This window comes from Herpailurus yagouaroundi, unplaced genomic scaffold (assembly GCF_014898765.1).
Source record: "Herpailurus yagouaroundi ecotype Mexico unplaced genomic scaffold, PumYag 163, whole genome shotgun sequence".
NCBI classification, from domain to species: Eukaryota; Metazoa; Chordata; class Mammalia; order Carnivora; family Felidae; genus Herpailurus; species Herpailurus yagouaroundi.
Genome location: NW_024412404.1, coordinates 34712591 through 34733546, shown reverse-complemented (window position 1 = coordinate 34733546; position 20956 = coordinate 34712591). Strand labels below are relative to the sequence as shown.

Below are 20956 nucleotides of genomic sequence, written 5' to 3'. Positions count from 1 at the left end.
ACTGAATAATGCATAAATAAACGCATTCACTGCTCCCCTAAGTGACTAGCACTCTTGCCATGGAGCTAATATTCTCTCTTGTCTTTGAGATTCTCCAGTGTTTCAAGCAATATATATCTTTCTTCCAAGGAGGACAGTGCATTTATTTTGTGTATCCAATTTTGACAGAACCAAAGTATGGTCTTATAATGTTGTCGATTTTTATCATATACTGCTAATTTCTCTTTTTTTACTTTATATTTTTAAATATAATTTATTGTCAAATTGGCTTACATACAACACCCAGTGCTCCTCCCAAGTGCCCTCCTCAATGCCCATCACCCACTTTCCTATTTAAAGGAATATGTTTGCCACACTGATGAAAAAAAGAGAAGGCTATAGCACAAGAGGTGCTCAATAAGTAAGTCTTAAGTGAATGAATGAATGAATGAATGAATGAGTGATAATAGGAAATCAGATAAAAATAGAAAGAAGAGTAGAAAAAGAATAGATGCACAGGAGATTTAGAAAGGAAGTAGAAAGAGAGGATAAAGGGAAAGGAGACTCAAGAGTAATTAAATTCCCAATTAGCAATTCTGGTTTTACTATAAACTTGAACTTGGTTAATTAATTAATTAATTTTTTATTTATTTATTTTAAAAGATTTTTAAAAATGTTTATTTGTTTTTGAGAGAGAGAGAGAGACCATGAACAGGGGAGGGTGGAGAGAGAGGGAGACACAGAATCCAAAGGTGGCTCCAGGCTCTGAGCTGTCAGCACAGAGCCTGATGAATGGCTCGAACTCACCAACTGCAAGATCATTCCCTGAGCCGAAGTTGGATGCTTAACCGACTGAGACACCCAGGAGCCCCTTGAACTTGATAATTTAACAAGTAGAGAGGAGAGCCACTGTAGCAAGAGTTATATGTCAATATATTTTATTACTGGTCATGTTGATCTGGAGCACTTACTTAAGGTTACGTGTATACTGGGTGTCTCCACTGTTCCATTTCCCTTTTGAAATTAATAAATATTTTATGGAGAGATACTTTTAATTTTTAGTTATTTAGTTATTTCTTTAAGTAATCTCTACACCTAACATGGGGCTTGAACTCACGACCCAAGATTAAGAGTTAAGTGCTCTTCCTATTGAGCCAGCTGGGCACCCATTGTGAAGAGATACTTTTAGGCTAAGCCAGTATCTTGTTTCTCACCATAATTTTGCCCAGTAATATTAGCATTCATCAGTGCTTCTTGCTTGTAGCAATTTATTGCTGGGGGATCCTAATGGTGATTTCCTATTTTTCTCATCCTGCCACATTTATGAATTGATTCTTTTATAATTAAGAGCTACCGCTCCCCTCCTATTATTTTAGCTATTCATTTATTTATATCAGTATGGACTCATAAATACTTATTCTATGAATCATAACCCAATACTATCATTATTTATTTTGCTATTTAAGCTTTACTTTCTTTGTGAGTCAGGGATAATGACATCCACCTTACACAACCATGATGAGGATTAAATGGGATTTAAAATGTGAAAATGTCTAGTCCAGAGCACCTAGTAAATAAATGCTAGCTCCTTTCCTCCCTTTTCTTTACAGAAGGTAAAGCCACACAACCTTGGAGGCAAGACCCTTCTAACCATGTGAAAATCTGAATTTAAGAATTCTCTTTTAATTCTCTTTCTACACTAAGGTATATAAAGCAACTAGAAGTTAGCTAGCCAGTGTTGCCTACTGGAGGTTTTTTCTCATCTGCCTGTAGTGACCATACATAGGACTGATTTTTAATCAGTATACTCATAATTTGTATGAAAATAGATGCTTGAGAATACTTGAAAACAGACTGTTCTCTTAAGTAGTTTAAGTGTTTTCCCAGAAATCTTGTTTATGTTCTGAAGTTGCTTAGCTAAACTATTTTCAGAGATAGTCCAAAGCACGCCTCAACCCAGCTGTGCTTCGTATCATCACTAAATCTGAATTAGCGAAATCACTGATTCATCTTTGATTCCCAAGGTTATGGGAGTGAATGGAAGAAACTGAAGTTTTCTTTCTCCAAAATTAATTTAAAATTAGACTTTAAAAGTTCAGGCAAAGCAAACTTCAGGTAGAATTAGAACGACAACGAAAACAACAACGGACAAGGATAAGGTCCTAAGGCCGTGAGAGTGAGTAGATCTGGAAGTTTAAAGCAATACACAAAATACAGTAAAATCTACTAATAAAACACTCAATTTACTGGAACTTCCATTTTCCACCCTGTATTTATCAGTAGGGAAAATCAAGAACATCAGGAGATTTATTTTAAAAAGCGATTTAGGGGCAGTGTGGTTCACAGGCTCTCAAGTAGACTCCCAGAGTCTACTTACTTGCTTTGGGGTGGGATCAAGTGCCACCCCTCCACGTGAGCCTGGAACAGGTAGTGTAGTGGTTCACAGCCCAGGATCTGGGGCCTGATGATGTAGGTCTGGATATCACTATTGTCATCGACCACCTATGTAACTTCGGGCAAATGACTTCATGTCCTGGTGCCCCAGTGTCCCCATTGGTAATATGGGGCTAATGAGAGTATCTGTCTCCCAGGGTTGTTGGGAGGAGCAAATAAATGGTACGTGTAAAATGATGAGCATGACAATGCCAGACGGTATCAGCAATTCCTGAGGATAACAGATCTCCTTTTGAGGAATGCTGTTTGGGGCATGTCTGGACACAGAATTGCCTGGATTCAGCCTCTAACACTTTCTGCATCCACTGGGCCTTATCACGGTCACTGACATTTACCACCATCATTGGAGTCATGATCGGCAGGCTGTGGAGGCTGTGAGGTGAGCTGCCACAGTTGGAAAGGCTTTAAGTAACAAAGTCTGACTGGTCTTCTGTCCATCAGAGATATATGGGACACAGATCAGGGGCAACCTCAGCATTTTAGTAGTTTACTGGATTACTAAATTAAACTATTTGTGGAGTTAAGCCAATCAACAAACGCAGATGGAAATTTTGTGTTTTAACATTCAAAGAAAAAGAAATTAAGCCTAAAAGAAATAAAATGTAGAACAGAAAACTCTGGGTGTGGGGTTATATGGGGAAAGAAAATGTTCTGTAAGCCTAAGAGCACAGCATCCCCTGGTCCCGGCACTGGATGGAGACCTGCCTTTCCTTCCTTGGTCCAGGACCACACCATGTCAACCATTGGCTCTTTTCCACCCAGCCAGCCCCTACACCTCTCACAGTGTCTTCTGCTCAAGTGTTCCAGTATTTCCAGTCTCTGGTCAAAACTGTTCTCACCAGCTCTGGGTTCTGGTAAGGTCTCAGAGGCTTTGGAGGGACTTTCTGGGGCTGAGGATTTTGATGGCATGCAGGGAACAGGAGTGGGGTGATTGATTGTCTCTCAAATCCACATTTGTCCCCATGCTCCTGACCCAGGTGTGTTGGTTTTTAAATTTCTGCATAGAAGCCCTGATAGTGGAAGAAGGGGTGGGCTAGACAGATCCATGGCCAGAGATCACACTGTCAAAGATATGTGGTTTTAAAAGCACTTGTAGGAACAATGAGGAGAATATTGGAAAATGGGCCCAGGGAGAGTATTTTGGACTGGTTGTCCAAAGGGAGAAGGCCCGTGGACTTGGTGGAGATAGGATCAGTTAGGCCAAGGGCAGGTTGGAGGGAAGTGACAGAGAGGGTGACAATGTGTTGTTGATCTCATTGCTTGTAAAGAAAGCAGCCACCATGGAAGTCACAAGACCAACAGGTAGATGAGACACCAATAACAGACAAACCTAAAAGGAGAAATACGTTTAAAAATCACTTACTAGCAATTGAATCACCACATCTCCAAGTGGCTTCTTACCTCATTAAATCTCATCACAAGATCTTCCAGGGCATTGTGTTCTCCGTTCTGGGAGTTAAGAATTGATGCTGAGATGGACGCTTTGAGGCAGGGCAGGGATGTCTGGCATTCCGGAGAGCCCAAGTCCCGGGTCAAGAAGCAAAGGTAGTCAACTGGCAAGACCCTTCGGTAAATGTTCTGCTCCTGCTCCATCAGGATGCTGGCGACTTCCTCTGGGAACTGAATGAGGGGCTGCAGATCAATCAGCTCCTTGCTGATCCCAGCTGAACTTGAAGGGAGGGCACTAGAATTGGCCATGGAGGTGCCTGGCTGACGTTCTGAAATAAAGCAATGAAAGTTGTGGTGACACCAAGGTTGATATCCTTACAACAGATGTTTACTTGAGAGCCACTAAAAATCTTACAGGTTTCTTAACCAAGTTTCTGCTTGGTGAATAGTTCTATACTATCTTGTTATGGAGACCCTTCTGATAACTGTCCTGCCTGCTTGCTCCTGCCCACTGTGGGTGGGGAAATGCTCAGTTTCCCATTTTCAGAAGTGGAATTGGTCTCACACACCATTCTCTAATCAGTTCACTGTGACACTTTGCAGAGTAGTAGGGAAGGAAAATGTACCATTTGTTTCCTCATCCACAGTGCTAACCACCAGAGTAAAAAGAAATGTGGGTGGGTGTGGGCACAGGAATTGAGATGGAAGAGGAAAGAAGGCTGGAGGGGAAGAGGCATGTACATGTATGTATGTGTACCCTGTGTGTAAACACCCAGGAGTCCCTGGGGACTCTCTGCACACAAGGTTCAAAGCTTCAGTCTACCTGCCAACCTTCCACCCTCAAAGACTGATTCCACTGAGAACCATTTGGAGGTTTGCAGGGACAGAATCACTTGTAAAAGTAAGGGAGGAATAGGTAATAAGGAGATGTATCTACATAAATAGAACAAATAAATAATAGATTGCCTCTCAAACCCACATTTGTCCCCATGCTCCTGACACAGGTGTGCTGGTTTTTAAATTTCTGCTTAGAAGCCATGATAATGGAAGTATCCACAAGTGGCAGTAAGAAACTGGTAAGGGAGGGAGAGCAGCCAGTGCATGAGACATAAGAACCAAATGTGTTCATAGGCTCCAAATTATTCCCTTAGCACAAATTCACTTTATTTGACCACTCTCCCTATCTCTCTTTTTTTTTTAATTTTTTAACGTTTATTTATTTTTGAGACAGAGAGAGACAGAGCATGAATGGGGGAAGGGCAGAGAGAGGGAGACACAGAATCGGAAGCAGGCTCCAGGCTCTGAGCCATTAGCCCAGAGCCCGACACGGGGCTCGAACTCACAGACCTCGAGATCGTGACCTGAGCCGAAGTCGGACGTTCAACCTACTGAGCCACCCAGGCGCCCCTCCCTATCTGTCTCTTAATTTCCTGCCTACAAGTCATTCATTCATTCATTCATTCATTCATCTACTTAACCAACCATCCATCCATCCATCCACCCATGTAAAAAGCTATTCAAAAACCTATGATGAGCACTAGAACAGAATGTCCCAAGTATGATCAGTTTTGTGGCTAAGTTGGGGAAATGTCATGTATTCATGTCACAAATCCTCTTCCTGGAAACACGAGGCACACAGGTACACTGTTAAAGGCTCTAAGGGGTCTTGCAGTAAAGAAATCCATTTACATTGCTTAATCCAGTGCTTCCCCAGAGTCACATTTTACATGTCACACCTACTAAGCCACTCTGTGTAGACCAGAGCTGCTGGGAGCCCCTCAGGAAACGTTGATCTGCGTGCAGGCCAAACTGCTCCTACTCCTCATCCAGTTCACACCTTTTCCTTCCCAGAGGTCCCTTCCTGGCTGGCTCCTCTTCATGCTTCTTATAGTGGTTCATGAGGGGACCACATTTTATTTCCCCAGAATCTTTCTTACATTCCCGATTTCTTAAAACAGCCTTATTGGCCCTTTGGCAGAATAAAGCCCTTCAGATGGCATGGCATTCCTCATTGCCGGCGGTCATCTGGCTTGGACACTGGACAATGGTAAAGTTCATGAGGAGGACTTTGTCCAGGCGCCTGGGTGGCTCAGTCAGTTAAGTGACTCTGGATTTTGCCTCATGTCATGATCTCATGGTTTGTGAATTCAAGCCCTGAGTTGGGCTCTGCACTGGCAATGCAGAGCCTGCTTGTGATTCTCTCTCTCTGCCTCTCTCTCTGCCCCTCCCCTACTCTCTCTCTCTCTCTCAAAATAAACAAATAAAGTTGAAAAAAAAAGTGAAAAAGGAAGGCTTCGTCAACATTCAAACCTTAGCATCCTTGACTCTTTTTAAAATCTCTATTGTTGACAGCCTTGGAATCATCACTCCAAAGTGCTCCATCCCTGTAGTACTGAACCCTGAAGTCCTTGGCCTTGAATCTGACTGCTTTTCCCTTCTTCCCTTTCTACTAAACCTTCTTTGTCTTTGGCAGACTTCCAGTTCCCGGCCTTAGTCTGGGTGCAACCTTAGAGTTTTAACATGGCGCCCACAACACCCAAGATGCCCTCCCGAGTCACCTTGACTTTCCACCACGTACTTACTTCCCAATCCTCAATGTTTGGCAAACTCAACCATGCATAATTGGCTTCTGGACTGCTATATGATGACAATGACATTGATGTTACTTGGTGATGGGATGCTTGCTAATTTATGTTATCTAACTTCAGCTGGGCTCTCAGGGCAGTTTCAGACTTGACATGAATTTTTAAATTTTTTTCCTAAATAACTCTGTCCTCTTTACCTCTGCAGTAGAGCTGTTCTATTCTTCTGACACTCCCAAACCCACCTGTATTTTCCTTATATTTATTTATTTCTTAAAAAAATTTTTTTTGGGGCGCCTGGGTGGCGCAGTCGGTTAAGCGTCCGACTTCAGCCAGGTCACGATCTCGCGGTCCGTGAGTTCGAGCCCCACGTCAGGCTCTGGGCTGATGGCTCAGAGCCTGGAGCCTGTTTCCGATTCTGTGTCTCCCTCTCTCTCTGCCCCTTCCCCGTTCATGCTCTGTCTCTCTCTGTCCCAAAAATAAATAAACGTTGAAAAAAAAAATTAAAAAAAAATTTTTTTTTGAGTGTAGTTGACACACAATGTTACATTAGTTTCAGGTGTACAACACAGTGATTTGACAAGTTTGAATACTATGCTGTGCTCACCACAAGCGTAGCTACCACATTTGATACCTACTACATGTTTATACACTATGATAACTGCCAAGTGTCAGGGACTACTTCTGTGAATTCAAATGGCCCTATTTCTTACGTTTCTCCTCCTTCTCTGAGAAAGGTCTGTATTTCCTCCTCCCCAAGGCCCACCTAGGTTTGTGAGTAAGTTTATTCAACTTGCCTCTGTGGTTATGTCCACCATCAGTCCCTTTCTTTCCATGGATTCTTTTTTGCTTACACAAGTGTTCAGTTTCCTTTACCCTTAAAAACAAACTAATAAAACTTCCCTTCTCTCTTAAAGTCCACATCTTCTCTAGCCTTCCCTTCATTGTGTACCTTCTGGGAAGGGCACTGTACTTTCCTCTGTAAGTATGGTGACCATATCTTCTGATCCAAAAGTAGGCCATACCGTCTGCCCAAATTAATAAATCTGTAATGATGTGGGAGAGAAAGACATAAACCAGGTCTGCCCTGGGAGCTCCTAGTTCGTAGACCACCCCGTTGACAGGGCATCTCTGTTGATGGTCTGGGCTCTGCCATTCTTCTCTTGACCCATCCTGTCCCATGCAGCTCAGCCACCACCTCTGAAGCATAGCTCAGGAAAAGTTCTTGGTGATACTTGCTATTTAATTAAGTTGCTCCCCTTTTGCAAGAGTGCTCTCAGTGACAATCTAACAAAAATAGTGAGGAGAAAACTTTAAAGTTTGAACTACACTGCTCTCCACTGATTTCCTGATCCTATTTTGAATATATTCCAGTCAGAACTTTCTGTTTTGTCTTCTGTATAAAAACTGTAGTATCCAAATTATTTTTTCTCTTTGATTCTAAAAGGCAAATGGGTGACTAAGGAATACAATGATTTATTGTAGCCATTTTTATCCGTCTTTTGGACCAACCTGCCAAAAATCAACTACAGTGGAAAGTAAGGGATACCAAATTATATTTGGTTCTCTCTAAGCTCTTATTTGAAATTAATTAAAATACAGCAAGTGTCCAAATCTACATGGCCCACATGGCTTTGCTCTCCAACTTTCTGAATGCTTTAGAAAGAACTGGATTTCCTGAAAATTGAGTCAGAATGTGGCCTGATGACAAGCAGACAGCAGCTTCTGGATATTGATAATTTATGTACAGTGGAATTAGCCATATATGGGAAGTCTTCCCAGAAGTAACCAACTCTGAAACATGATTTCAAAGTATAACACTCTGTGAAAGAAAAGGAGCTCCTATATCTTGTGAAATCACTTATCTAATATGTAAGAGAAAATTTAAAAAACTATACAAATGATGTAAGATAATATATTATAAATGCAATATATCTTGAGATAGGAATCACATGCTCTGATGAATACAGTCTGCTGGCTGGTGAGAAAGAGCAATAAAGGAGACCTAAAAAAATTGAATGAAAGAAGAAAAAGACGCCTGGTCATTGTAACCCCAATAAATGCCATGGCCCCAGGTGTCTCAGTATAAACATAACATCACACTCAAAGGAAACACAAATCTGACGTTAGAATCCTAGAAACATAATGTAGACCTTTTGTGTAGGTTTCCTTAAAGCAGAAGTACTCAGGGTTTTACATCATGCCCCATGAAGACACATCCCAGAAATCTTGGGACATAATTTTCTGTCCCACAATTTCCACACTTTTAGCAGCTGTTAGAAACTTTCCACTTTTTCTCATTCTTGCTGAGCTCTCCGTATAACCTTGCCTTTCACATGCCACATGGCTCCAGCTCCCAGCTCTAAGTCATCCTCACACTACCCCCCTGCCAATCGTCTGCAAGATGGACAACTCTACAATGGATGAAAAACCCAGGGCTCCATGACCCTTGATGCTTCCTTATTAATTGTGGAGCAAAATTCATAAAGCCCCCTGGATGCTACAGTTCTTCTCTTGTGAAAAAAATTTTAGAAAGTTCATGGTGAATAAAATTACGTACCTAATTCACAGTCAATGTTTGCTCGTAGCTCTATGTTCTTCAGTTACTTGCTATCGTAGCTCTATGTTCTTCAGTTACTTGCTATTCTATAGTAGAATAGGGCTGTATCTCTGGACACAGTCCCAACTTGGAAATATTTACCACGAGACCCAGTATCTTCAAATTCTGATTCCCTGCTCGATATTAGCTTCCTGAACTAAACATTTCATATCAATTAATTCAGGGAGTCGATAGTATTATTACGTGAAGCTCACATGAGAGGTCACATAAGAAATACGCCAGGAGCAGAGATTTGAATCAGGGTCTACGGGACTTTAGAGGTCATGTGCTGATTGCTCAGCATATGATCTCTTGGAACAACAGAATGCCATACTGACATTCTGGTTTTTAGACGCATCTAGAGTGATATTAATATAAATCAACTTCTAGTGCTTGTTCTTTGGAATGATCTGATCAAATAAACTGTTCAAACTCCAAAGGTAAGGATTTGACCTTAGAGTGCAAGTAGTTCTCCCTTTGGTCAGTCTGGAACCATCACTTCAATCACTACAACTACATTAGAATATAGCACCCAGAAACTTACAAGCGCCCTTTCCTTTCCTTCTTATAAGTTCAAAAGAATGTTCCTATGCTTTAAGCGAGTATTTTCCAAAGACTATTACAGTGATTTTTATGCAGGGCATGGTTTCTTGGTTAATAATTTAGAGACATATTGGGTTAAACAAAGTTAAACAAGATTCCTTCCCCCACACCACCACTATTTTAACTGCAGTACTTCTCAGAGCCTTTAATAATTCCCACAAGGGGACAATACTATCACAGGACGCAGTAGCTTTCCTCAAGCTTGATGTCTATATATCATTTACGTGGGAATTACAGTCCCTTCAGAACTTGCCACACTCAGTGATTCTCAATGGGAGAACAGGGCTTAAGGTGTTCGTGAGGTTAGGTAGTGTCCAGGGAAGTTTAGTCTGCTTTGTTGCTGGGACTCTATGAAGAAACCATGTGGGTAGTGGGAGGATCAAAACACATACATAAAAATATATCATCCTAGACTTTGGGGTCTCCAGTTGGATATAAGCAATCAGCCTGCCTCGAGAGAGGGAAATCTGGGCCATGTCTTCCCTTAAGGGATGCTGTTCTGAGAGGCATCCACCCTGCCATCCCCAGAGTCCTCTCATTTCTTGCTTCCTTTCTGGTAATCAGAAAGTCCCTGATTTTGATTATAAGCTGCTATTCCCGGGGGCTGTCTATAAATTGTACAGTCCAGAAAAACACAGAAAAGCCTCTAAACTTGATGAGCATTTTTTCTGGACAATTGTTCCCCCAGTGCTCTGGGGTATAGTGTCATTGGGGAACTCCCTCCCCCAGAAACCTACCCCCTGCCCCAGGGTTCGTACTTGCCCGGGAAAGTACTTCTGTGGGCTTGGACTTGAGCTCAGCAAAACCTGCCATTTCCCATTTATTTTTCTTTTTGCTTTTTTTTTTTAATTTTTTTTTCAAATTAAATGACAAATTTCAAATTCAAATGACAGAGAGAGACAGAGCATGAACAGGGGAGGGGCAGAGAGAGAGAGGGAGACACAGAATCGGAAACAGGCTCCAGGCTCTGAGCCATCAGCCCAGAGCCTGACGCGGGGCTCGAACTCAAGGACCGCGAGATCGTGACCTGGCTGAAGTCGGACGCTTAACCGACTGCGCCACCCAGGCGCCCCTCTTTTTGCTTTTTGGTCCATATTAAAACTAAAGGCATTTGGTCTTTCTTGGTCTACCAACGAATCTCATATAATCTCTAGCATAATGTGAGGATGTCATGACAGGCAGGCATTATGTGCCTTGCCCAAGAATCCAGTTTGTGAATGGTCAGCCCTGGAACAGGCAAAAGCTGAGTGGGCATCAGAAGATTCTGGCTCCTGGCCCAGTACTCTGCATTACTCCCAGCCAAGCCTGAGTTACCTTGGGGGCTATCTGTGTCCAAGGGCAGGCCTTAATACATCTGAATGGGTTTAAGAAAGGCTTAAGTAGAAATTTCATTCATTCATTATTCAGTGCCTACTATGTGCAAGATTGTTTCAGGCTACATTGATGTTGGGATTTAGTGAACAAGAAAAGATCTTTGTTTACACACAACACTGTAGGACAGGAGACAGATAAACAATAATATAGTGCTGGTGGGGGAGGAGGGCAATGGTGGGTGGGGTGAAGAAGGTATAGTATTACATAGCATATATTAACTAGAATGTTAGCAATTTCATCAAGTGTTTTCCTTTATTTTAAAGTTTATTTATTTATTTTGTGACAGAGAGAGGGAGAGAACTCAAGCAGGGGAGGGGCAGAGAGAGAGAGAGAGAGAGAGAGAGAGAGAGAGAGAATCCCAAGCAGGCTCCACACTGAGGGGCTCAAACTCACCAAGGATGAGATCAAGAGTTGGATGCCTAACTGACTGAACCCCCTAGGCACCCCTAATCAAGGATTTTTGCAAAAGTTTTTAAAACTTTATCATCTAGGATGCCCTTTTCTTAGCAATACCTATCACCTACCTCTTCCTCTCTACCATTTATTAGCCCTTTGCATCAAGAAACTCATTTAATTCTTACAAAGAAGGTTGTAAGACAAGTGTGATTATCCCTATTCTATAGGTGACAAAACAAAAGTCAGAGATGTCAAGCAATTTATCTGAAGACACTCTGCAACTAATATGGAGATGGAACTAAAATTCAGCTCTGACTTCAAAGGTCAGCCCTCTGTTACCCTCAGCATTCTGAGGGATCTTTTAAGGGAAGATGGAGTCCCCTGATTTCCTGCTGGGTCTGTTAAAAAAAAAAAAAAAAAAAAAAGCCCCCACAGCCCCCAGGGGGGTTTTTTCCCCCCCGGGGGCCCCAACCAACTTTTAATTGCACTTTCAACCTCTCTAGGAATGGAATTTTAAGCCAATCAATCTGGAATTTTCTGGTCATCACCCCCCCCCCCACCTTGAAGTAATCGGTCATGTGGGCCCTCTCTATCACCCCCCCCCACCAAAACATGAAGTAATCCACCTAATAAGACCCCTGCCCTTTCCCCCAAGGGAAGGTGACCTTGCCTGAAACAATCCTTTTCTTTTACTAATAACCCCCATACCTCACCCAGCTTCCTATAAAAGCATTGGGTTTTGTACAACTCCTCCCAGGGGTTCTGTTGTACTTGCTAGGTGGGATGCTGTCCACTCACAAACGAGTAGCTTAATAAAGCCACTGAGATCTTCAAATTTACTCACTTGAAGTTTTATTGTTTAATAGCAGGATTATGCCTTACAGGAATGTGACTTCAACGGAAAATAGAGCATAGAACTTGTGTTAGACTTTGATGGTCACTTAGCATTTGTTTGTTTTTGAACCAAGGTAAACCTTCCAGAGTAGCTGCCAAGAGCTCTGCTTCTGAAACTCACCTTTCCTTCTCGCTCTCTGAGTGTTGGTGAAGTGGGTACAGCTTTCTGGGAAGGCAAACCAAAACTTAAACAGCACATCCTTTGTCCTAACAATACCCCTTCCAGGATTTTACCTGACAGGAATTCTTGCAAAAAAATAGAGTGAGGCAAATTTACACATACCGACATTGAAAAATTTTCACGATAAATTTCGGGGAAAAAATTGCCAAGTTGGGAACAACAAAATATGATCCTATTAGGAGGAAAAATAATTTTACAAATGTAGGCATATGTTTGCGTATCTGTCCAGTATATACCAAACTAGTAAGTGTTTACAGATTGCACATTTTGTTTTTTTTAAACTATTTTCTACTGTACAAGTGTTTTAAAAATATATCAAAATGATAACTGAAAAATTCATCCAGAAAACAAAATCTCAGTCTTCTTACGGACACAAGCTGGTTCAGCATCTGAGCTGTTCAGATTTTTTTCCAATAAATACTAAAATATTGTTTTTGAAAAGTTACTTCAAATTAAAATTAGGGAAGAAAGTAGAAAAAATTTTTATGGTATCTACTTTATCCATTTTTCTTTGATTTGATTAATTTTGTAGACAGTCCCTTTATTTTTTTAAGTTAAGCATTTGATTTATCAACTGCACATTTAATGGACTTTGAGTGGTACAATACCAATTATAAAGTAAGACAGCAGAGGAAGGATGTTGATTTCTTTTTGCAAAAGATTTAGAGTTGGCTTAAAGACACTAATTTCAGGCAGAGTTGAAAATTGCTTTTCAACAGGGAAGTAATGGGTTTACAGAAAGGTTAGGTAATTGGTGATTCTTTCTCATTATCTGTTATTGGTTTTCAGAGTAAGAAATCAATCTTGCACAAATGTGTCTGGCCTGTCCTCAAAACTACAATGAAAAAGATGAGTTCACAAAATCAATGAAGCATGTTATTTCTAAGTCAGTACTTAAAAAAAAAAAAGATAAAACCATAAGCCTCAATTGTTATTTAAACCATATTCAGATAAAACAGTTTACTGGACTGAAAAGCTTCATAGCAGAAAAAAAAAACACCTCACAATTCTTATTAATAAAAATAACTTCTGTACTTGGATTTTCAAAGAAATATGAGCTCACTGTGAAAGTACTGAAAATTTAGAGAAGCATAAAGAGGAAAATTAAAATAATCAATAATCCCATACCCAGAGACAATCTCTCCTAATAGTTTTGTTGCAGCATTTGATTTTTTTTTTTTTTTTCTATAAATACACACAGTATTTACCAAGTTAGGGCACATACTTTTTTCTCTCTTTTTCTTTTTCTAATATAATTTATTGTCAGATTGGTTTCCATACAACACCCAGTGCTCATCCCAACAAGTGCCCTCCTCAGTGCCCATCACCTACTTTCCCCTCTCCCCCACCCCCCATCAACCCTCAGTTTGTTCTCAGTATTTAAGAGTCTCTTACGGTTTGCCTCCCTCCCTCTCTGTAACTTTTTTTCCCCTTCCCCTCCCCCATGGTCTTCTGTTAAGTGTCTCAAGATCTACATATGAGTGAAAACATATGGTATGTGTCTTTCTCTGACTGACTTATTTCACTTAGCATAAGTTCCATCCACATTGCTGCACATGGCCAGATTTCATTCTTCCTCATTGTCAAGTAGTATTCCATTGTATACATAAATCACGTCTTTATCCACTTGTCAGTTGATGGACATTTAGGCTCTTTCTGTAATTTGGCTATTGTTGAAAGCACCGCTGTAAACATCAGGGTACATGTGCCCCTATGCACAGCACTCCTGTATCCCCTGGGTAAATTCCTAGCAGGGCCACATACTTTTTTCTAACCTTTTAAAAAAACTTACTCTCCAGTGCACATTTCCCCAGCTCTAAAACTAGCTTTCTAATATTTGATTTTAATGGCTCTCTAGTAGTTAATGTTGTGTTTATAATTTTTTACCACCATAAATAATACCATGATAAAGAGTATTATAAATACATCATCTGTGCTTATAGTATTATCTAGTAACACTGAAAGACAGAAGAATTTCCCACCCATGTTAGGAAACTACCAGGCAGCAGAAGTTTCTTTTCTTTTTACAGCACATTAACTAACTGTTTTATCAGTATCTCTCATTGACTGCCTATCTATTCCTGACTACTTTGGGTAAACAAAATTAATTCAGCCAAAATTCATATGGCAAGCTGTGATAATGTGTTGTGCTGTTAGAGGAAAATGGCATTAGTGACTCAAAGGTAATAGGGAAGTCTGGAGTGTTAGTGACAATCTAATGCTCTTTCACCCAGCAGCACATTCCTGAGGGATGGTTGACCCAATAGATGTGGATAGTTCTAGAACTGAGCCCATGTAGGCCACCTAAATTCCAGAGTCTGGCTTGGCTGGGCTACTTAAACACACACTAATTACCCTTAAGGATTCAGTGTCTCTATATTATAATTATAACCATCAATGGTAATAATCATAAATCCATAATTATTAAATAATATGTAATAATGACTACTATGTTATTAGTAATAGATAATAACTAGTACTTACTATGTACTCATACCTACAGAAATCTTACTCAGTCCTCACAACCACTCTGTGCAGATGGCATAGCACTCTATGCTATTATTATCCCCATTTTAGCAGACAGGGACAGAGATTAAGGAACTTGCTCAACATCACACTGAGATTAGTGATGGAACCAGTGCCATATCAGACTGTCACCAAAGACCAGGCTCCCCAAGTCACTGTCCATACTGACTCGAAGGTTTTTGTTCCTTAGTGTCTCTGTTACAACTGCATCTGACGTTTTCTTAGTGTTAGTAAACCAAGCTGGACTCAGACCAAATGCTCAAGTTAGAAGGAACTACAGGGATCCTTGGGATAAATTTCCTACACTTTACAAATTGGGAAACTATGCCTCTCTGAGGTCAAGCTTCTTGCCCAAGGTCACACGGTTGATTAGGGTAAAGCCAGACTAGAATCAGGTCCCGGACTACCCAGCTCACAGTGTTCCCTCTCCAACACTACTGCCTCCCCTACTTGGTGTGGCTGGAATCCCAGATGCTGTAAACCTTGGGGGGAATCTTCCCTGGAGGAAGCCAAGGGCATAGTCCAGTGGTTATGAGTGAGGTCTTGGGATCACACAGGTGTGAGGTTGCAGCCCAGGTCTGGCACTGACTTGCTGTGTGACCTTGGGTAAATGCTCAACAACCATGTCAGTGATGATGGGGAAATTAAAATGAGAAAATGCAAGTAAGAGGTTTAATATTCAGCTTTCAGTAGTCATTTTTATCATCATCATTGATTCATCATTTGAAAGAGGAAGAAGGAACTCTGGGGCCTCTCATCTTAGAAGCCAGAGGAAAAGACTTAGTCAGGTATCAAATCATTTCAGACTATGGAAACTTTTGCTTTGTTTTTATAACCTGAAATCTGTAACCTCTGGTGTGATGCCTACTATAATAAATTTTTTTTTTTAAGATCCCTAATGATACCTCATTTGTTCATATGAAAAGAAACATTCTGTAACATCTTGCCATACATTATACTAACAGATTACCCAATTAAAAGCACCTCTCCCTGCTCCCTGCGCCCCAAACTAAAACCCCTGCTGTTCCTAACTCTATAGCTCTTCCCTCTGCAAAGAGAACATTCATATCCTTTCTTGCCTGGCATTATCAGCAAACCCCATCAAGATGTCAGAGCAGTGTCAGAGTTAAATCCTTCCATGCTAAAATATTGCTGAGCTATTTATGTCCCTTCTTTTAAGTTAAGATAAAATTCACATACTATAAAATTCATTTTTGAAAGTGTACAATTCAGTGAGGTTTTATTTTTTGTATATTCACAGAGTTGTACAACTGTCACCCTAGTCAATTTTTAAAAATTTTTTAAAATATTTATTCACTTTTTGAGAGAGAGAGAGAGAGAGAGAGAGAGAGACAGAGCATGAGTTGAGGAGGGGTAGAGAGAGAGAGGGAGACACAGAATCCGAAGCAGGCTCCAGGCTCTGAGCTGTCAGCACAGAGCCCAATGCGTCACCCTAGTCAATTTTCAAACATTTTTATCACCCCTATACACATGAGCAAACATTTCCCATGGGCCCCTCCTCACATCATCCCAACAGCCACTATTCTACATTCTGTCTCTATGAATTTGCCTACTTTGCATGTTTCATGTAACTGAATTATACAATATGTGGCCTTTTCTGTCTGGGTTCTCCCACTTATAATGTTTTCCAGGTTTATCACTATATATTTTTTAAGTTTATTTATTTATTTAGAGAGAGAGAGAAGGAGAGAGAGAACACAGGCAAGCGTGAATGGGGGAGGGACAGAGAAAGAGAAACCCAAACAGGCTCTGTACCATCGGCATAGAATCTGATGCGGGGCTTGAACTCATTGACTGTGAGATCATGACCTGAGTCGAAGTCAGACGCTTAACCGACTGAGCCACCCGGGCACCCCGAGAACTTCATCCCTTTTTATGGCTGAATAATATTCCATTTTATGTATATATCAAATTTTGTTTATTCATTTGTTGATGGACATTTGGGTTATTTCCATTTTTTGGCTATCATGAATAATGCTATTATGAACATATGTGCAAAAACTTTTATGGGAATATTTTTTCATTTCTCTTGGGTAAATACCTAGGACTGGAATTGCTAGATCATATGGTAACTTTATGTTTAGCATTTTTTTGAAGAGTGCCCAAATTGTTTTCTATACTGGCTGCACCAATTTACATTCCCATCATTAGTGTATAGGGCTCCAATTTCTCTACCTCCAGGTGAACATTTTTCTTTTTTTTAAATTTATAGCCATCCTAGTGGCTTTGAAGTGGTTATCTTATGGTTCTGATTTGCATTTCCCTAATGACTAATGATGTTGAGAATCTTTTCATGTGCTTATTTTCTTTGGAGATAAACCTATTCAAGTCCTTTCCCCATTTTTGAACTGGACTGTTTGTCTTTTTGTAGTTGAGTTTTATATATATTCTGGATATTAATTTCTTATATATGTACTTTGCAAATATTTAGCCCATTCTGTGGATTGCCTTTCTACTCCACTGAAAAGCTTTTAATTTTGATGAAGTCCCATTTACCTATTTTTTCTTTTGTTGCCTGTGCTTTTGAGGTCATATCCAAGAAATCATTGCCACGGGGTGCCTGAGTGGCTCAGTTGGTTAAGCATCCGACTTCAGCTTGTGTCATGATCTCACAGTTTGTGGGTTTAAGCCCTGTGTCAGGCTCTGTGCTGACAGCTCAGAGCCTAGAGCCTGCTTCGGATTCCGTGTTTCCCTCTCTCTCTGCCCTTCCCCTGCTTGTGCTTTGTCTCTCTCTCTCTCTCTCTCTCTCTCTCTTGAAAATAAATAATAAATGTTTTTTTAAAAAAAGAAATCATTGCTAAATCCGATGTCATGAAGCTTTCCCCTTGTGTTTCATAGTTTTAGACCTTACATTTAGGTCTTTGGTCTATTTGAGTTAATTGCTGTATATCGTGCAAAGTAAAGGTCCAACTTCATATTTACACATGGATATTCAATTATCTTAGCACTATTTGGTTGTTTCCTAAATGTTTATTTATTTATTTTTGAGAGAGAGAGAGAGACAGGCAGAGAGAGAATCCCAAATAGTTTCTGCGCTGTCAGCACAGAGCCCAACACTGGGCTCGAACCCATGAACCATGAGATCATGACCTGAGTCAAAATCAAGAGTTGGACACTTAACCAACTGAGCCTCCCAGGCACCCCAGCACTATTTGTTGAAAAGACTGTCCTTTCTCCATTGAATGGTCTTGGCACCCTACTTGATAATAATTTGACCAGATATTCTAAGGTTTACTTCTGGGCTGTATGTTCTATGTCTGCCATTATGACAGTACCACACTGTTTTGATTACTATAATAAGTTTAGAAATCAGAAATGTGAGTCCTTCAACTTTATTCTTTTAAAAACTCATTTTGGCTATTCCAGCTCCCTTGAAAGTCCAAATGAATGTTAGAATCAGCTTGTTCATTTCTGCAAAAAAGGCAACTGGATTTTTGATAGGGATAACATTGAATCGGTAGATTGTTTGGGGGAGTACTGTGATCTTAACAATATTAACCCTCTAATCTGTGAACATAAGGATGTCTTTCCATTTATTTAGGCCTTATGCAATTTCTTTCAACAATGTTTTGTAATTTTTAGTACACAAGTCTTACAATTATTTTGTTAAATTTATTCTTCAGTATTTTATTTTATTTTATCTTATTTTATTTTATTTTATTTCATTATTTTTTAAAGTAGGCTTCACACCCAGCATGGAGCCCAATACAGGGCTTGAACTCATGACCCTGAGATCAAGACCTGAGCTAAGATCAAGAGTCAGAGGCTAAACCAACTGAGCCACCCAGGCACACTGTATTTTATGGTTTTTGATACTATTGTAAATGGAATTGTTTTCTTAACTCCGCTTTCCAATTGTTCGTGCCTAGTGCACAGAAATACAGCTGAGTTTATATCCTGCTAACTTGCTGAACTAATATATTAGTTGTTAGTAGTGTTTCAGTGGATTCCTTAGGATTTTCTATATATATAAGGTCATGTTATCTGATAACAGAGAGAGTCTAACTGCTTCCTTTCCAATCTGGATGCCTTTTATTTCTGTTCCTTGCCTAACGGCCCTGGCGAAAATCTCCAATACAATGTTGAATAGAAGTGGTGAGAATAGATATGATTGTCTGGTTCCCGATTTTAGGTGGAAAGCTTTCAGGTTTCTACCACTATGCATCATGTTAACTGTGGGTTTTTCACAGATGCACTTTGTCAGGTTGGGGATGTTCTCTTCTACTCCTATTTTGTTAGGTGTTTTTTCATAAGAGGGGATCAGATTTTGTCAAATGTTTTTCTGCATCTATTGAGATGATCATGTGGTTGTTATCCATTATGCTATTAATATGCTGTATTACTTCGATTGTTTTTCATACCTTTTACCTGTACATTTGGTTTTATATTAATATGTTACATGGCTTAAGTACAGTCTGAGAAGAGCATTGTACAAGACCAACATCTATTTATTGTCTATCTGCAATTCTATCCCTAAATTGGACCTGTACATTGGACAAGAACAGATGGCAAACTGGGACGTGACTGTAACCATGACTTCAAATCACAAACACTCTGATATTTTTAAAAATTATGTTTGTTTCAAGGAAATATATATTTTTAAAATTCATGTTGAGCATGCACTCTGTATTATTGTTTGTTATTATAATCACGGTTTCAACCCCTGACGATATGAGTATCAATTAAAATAGCTCTATGACTTAAAAGAAAACTGGTGCATGTTATTTCTAATTTAGTACATATTATTGCAGAAATGACCTGGACTGGACTTTTGGGTAGGTCAAAGTCACTTAATAAGAAAAACACATATGGACCTGGAAATTTCTTTTCCCATAAAAGGCAATAAAATGTTACTGATAGTATTACTTATTAACATTTTATTTAATTATCTCCTTTAGCCCTATCAGCAACTCTGTGGCCTATGTACGATTAGTATTCCATTTTACAGCCGAGGAAACTCAGAGAGGCTAAATTACATGCCTAATTATTCACAGGTAATATGTAGCGAGGCCAGGATTATGGCTCAGACCCATTTGACTCCCCAATCTCTTTACCATTTTTTATACTTTGGGTACCTGAGGTTAATTTGTGCACATACTCAAACTATCTATTTCTCCTTTTCAACTGAAATGGGAGCCAAACCTGAAAGGTCATAGGGTTCACAATGTCTGTCTTGCTTGTTGACCAAATACTACTTCAAATCAAGTACTCATTAAGTACTTACTATGGGAATTCAATCTAGTTGTGGATGAGGCTGTACAGGAACTGTTTCATATTTAATGATGCCAGTCAATGGCTTTTTGACTATGTTTGATGATGTAAGTAGAAGTAGTTACTGACAAAAATCAAACCCACCATTATAGGGAAAAAATAGCTTTGCCACAGTAGCTAACAACAGACTGGAGGACATAATGACTTGATACATTATAACCAATAGAGAGATGTTATGTAGAGTGAGCTTGGTAATCCACAAGTCTAAGCCCAACACCATGGACCTTCTTGAGTCCCGGCTCAAGGCACGACACTATATCTTAGTTTCCTCTTAACTCTCCAGTTATGCCAGTGGTTACTGTACTCCCTTGCAGCCCCTCAGCCTGAACTGTCCACATCTCAGTTCTCTGTTTGTCTTTCTCTCTCTCCTCCAGAAAGGCTCATCTCAAACTGTCACCATCATAGCTAAGCAGGTGACTTGCAAATATAGAATTCCAGTTCTGACCTCTCCCTCAGATCTAATGCTGATGCTTTTGGAGGCATCTACTTCAACATCCCAGCATCTCAAAGTCAAGATATCAAACTGGATGTAACTTTTCACTTTCTTTTTATGGTACCACTTTCATCTCCCCAGCTCCAAACTCTTGGAGGCAGCTGTTATGCTTCAATGTCCTGGGCAGAGTTCAAATCCATTCCTCCACCAGTTGTCCCAAGATTTGGTCCCTTCCTTCCCATTTTCATTGCTTT

General features: G+C 40.1%; 1 protein-coding gene across 9 annotated transcripts in view; it reads right to left on the bottom strand.

The window, feature by feature from the left end:
* Nucleotides 1-20956, bottom strand: part of PLCE1 (phospholipase C epsilon 1) — a 322989-nt gene that overhangs the window by 144174 nt on the left and 157859 nt on the right. For all 9 annotated transcript variants that reach the window (XR_005793574.1, XM_040485907.1, XM_040485901.1 and 6 more), the window contains one exon: nucleotides 3835-4151. Coding sequence is in view for 8 of the 9 variants with exons in the window: in XM_040485907.1 (XP_040341841.1) it covers nucleotides 3835-4151 (317 nt within the window). In the remaining variant the exon portion in view is untranslated. The remainder of the gene's footprint in view (nucleotides 1-3834; nucleotides 4152-20956) is intronic.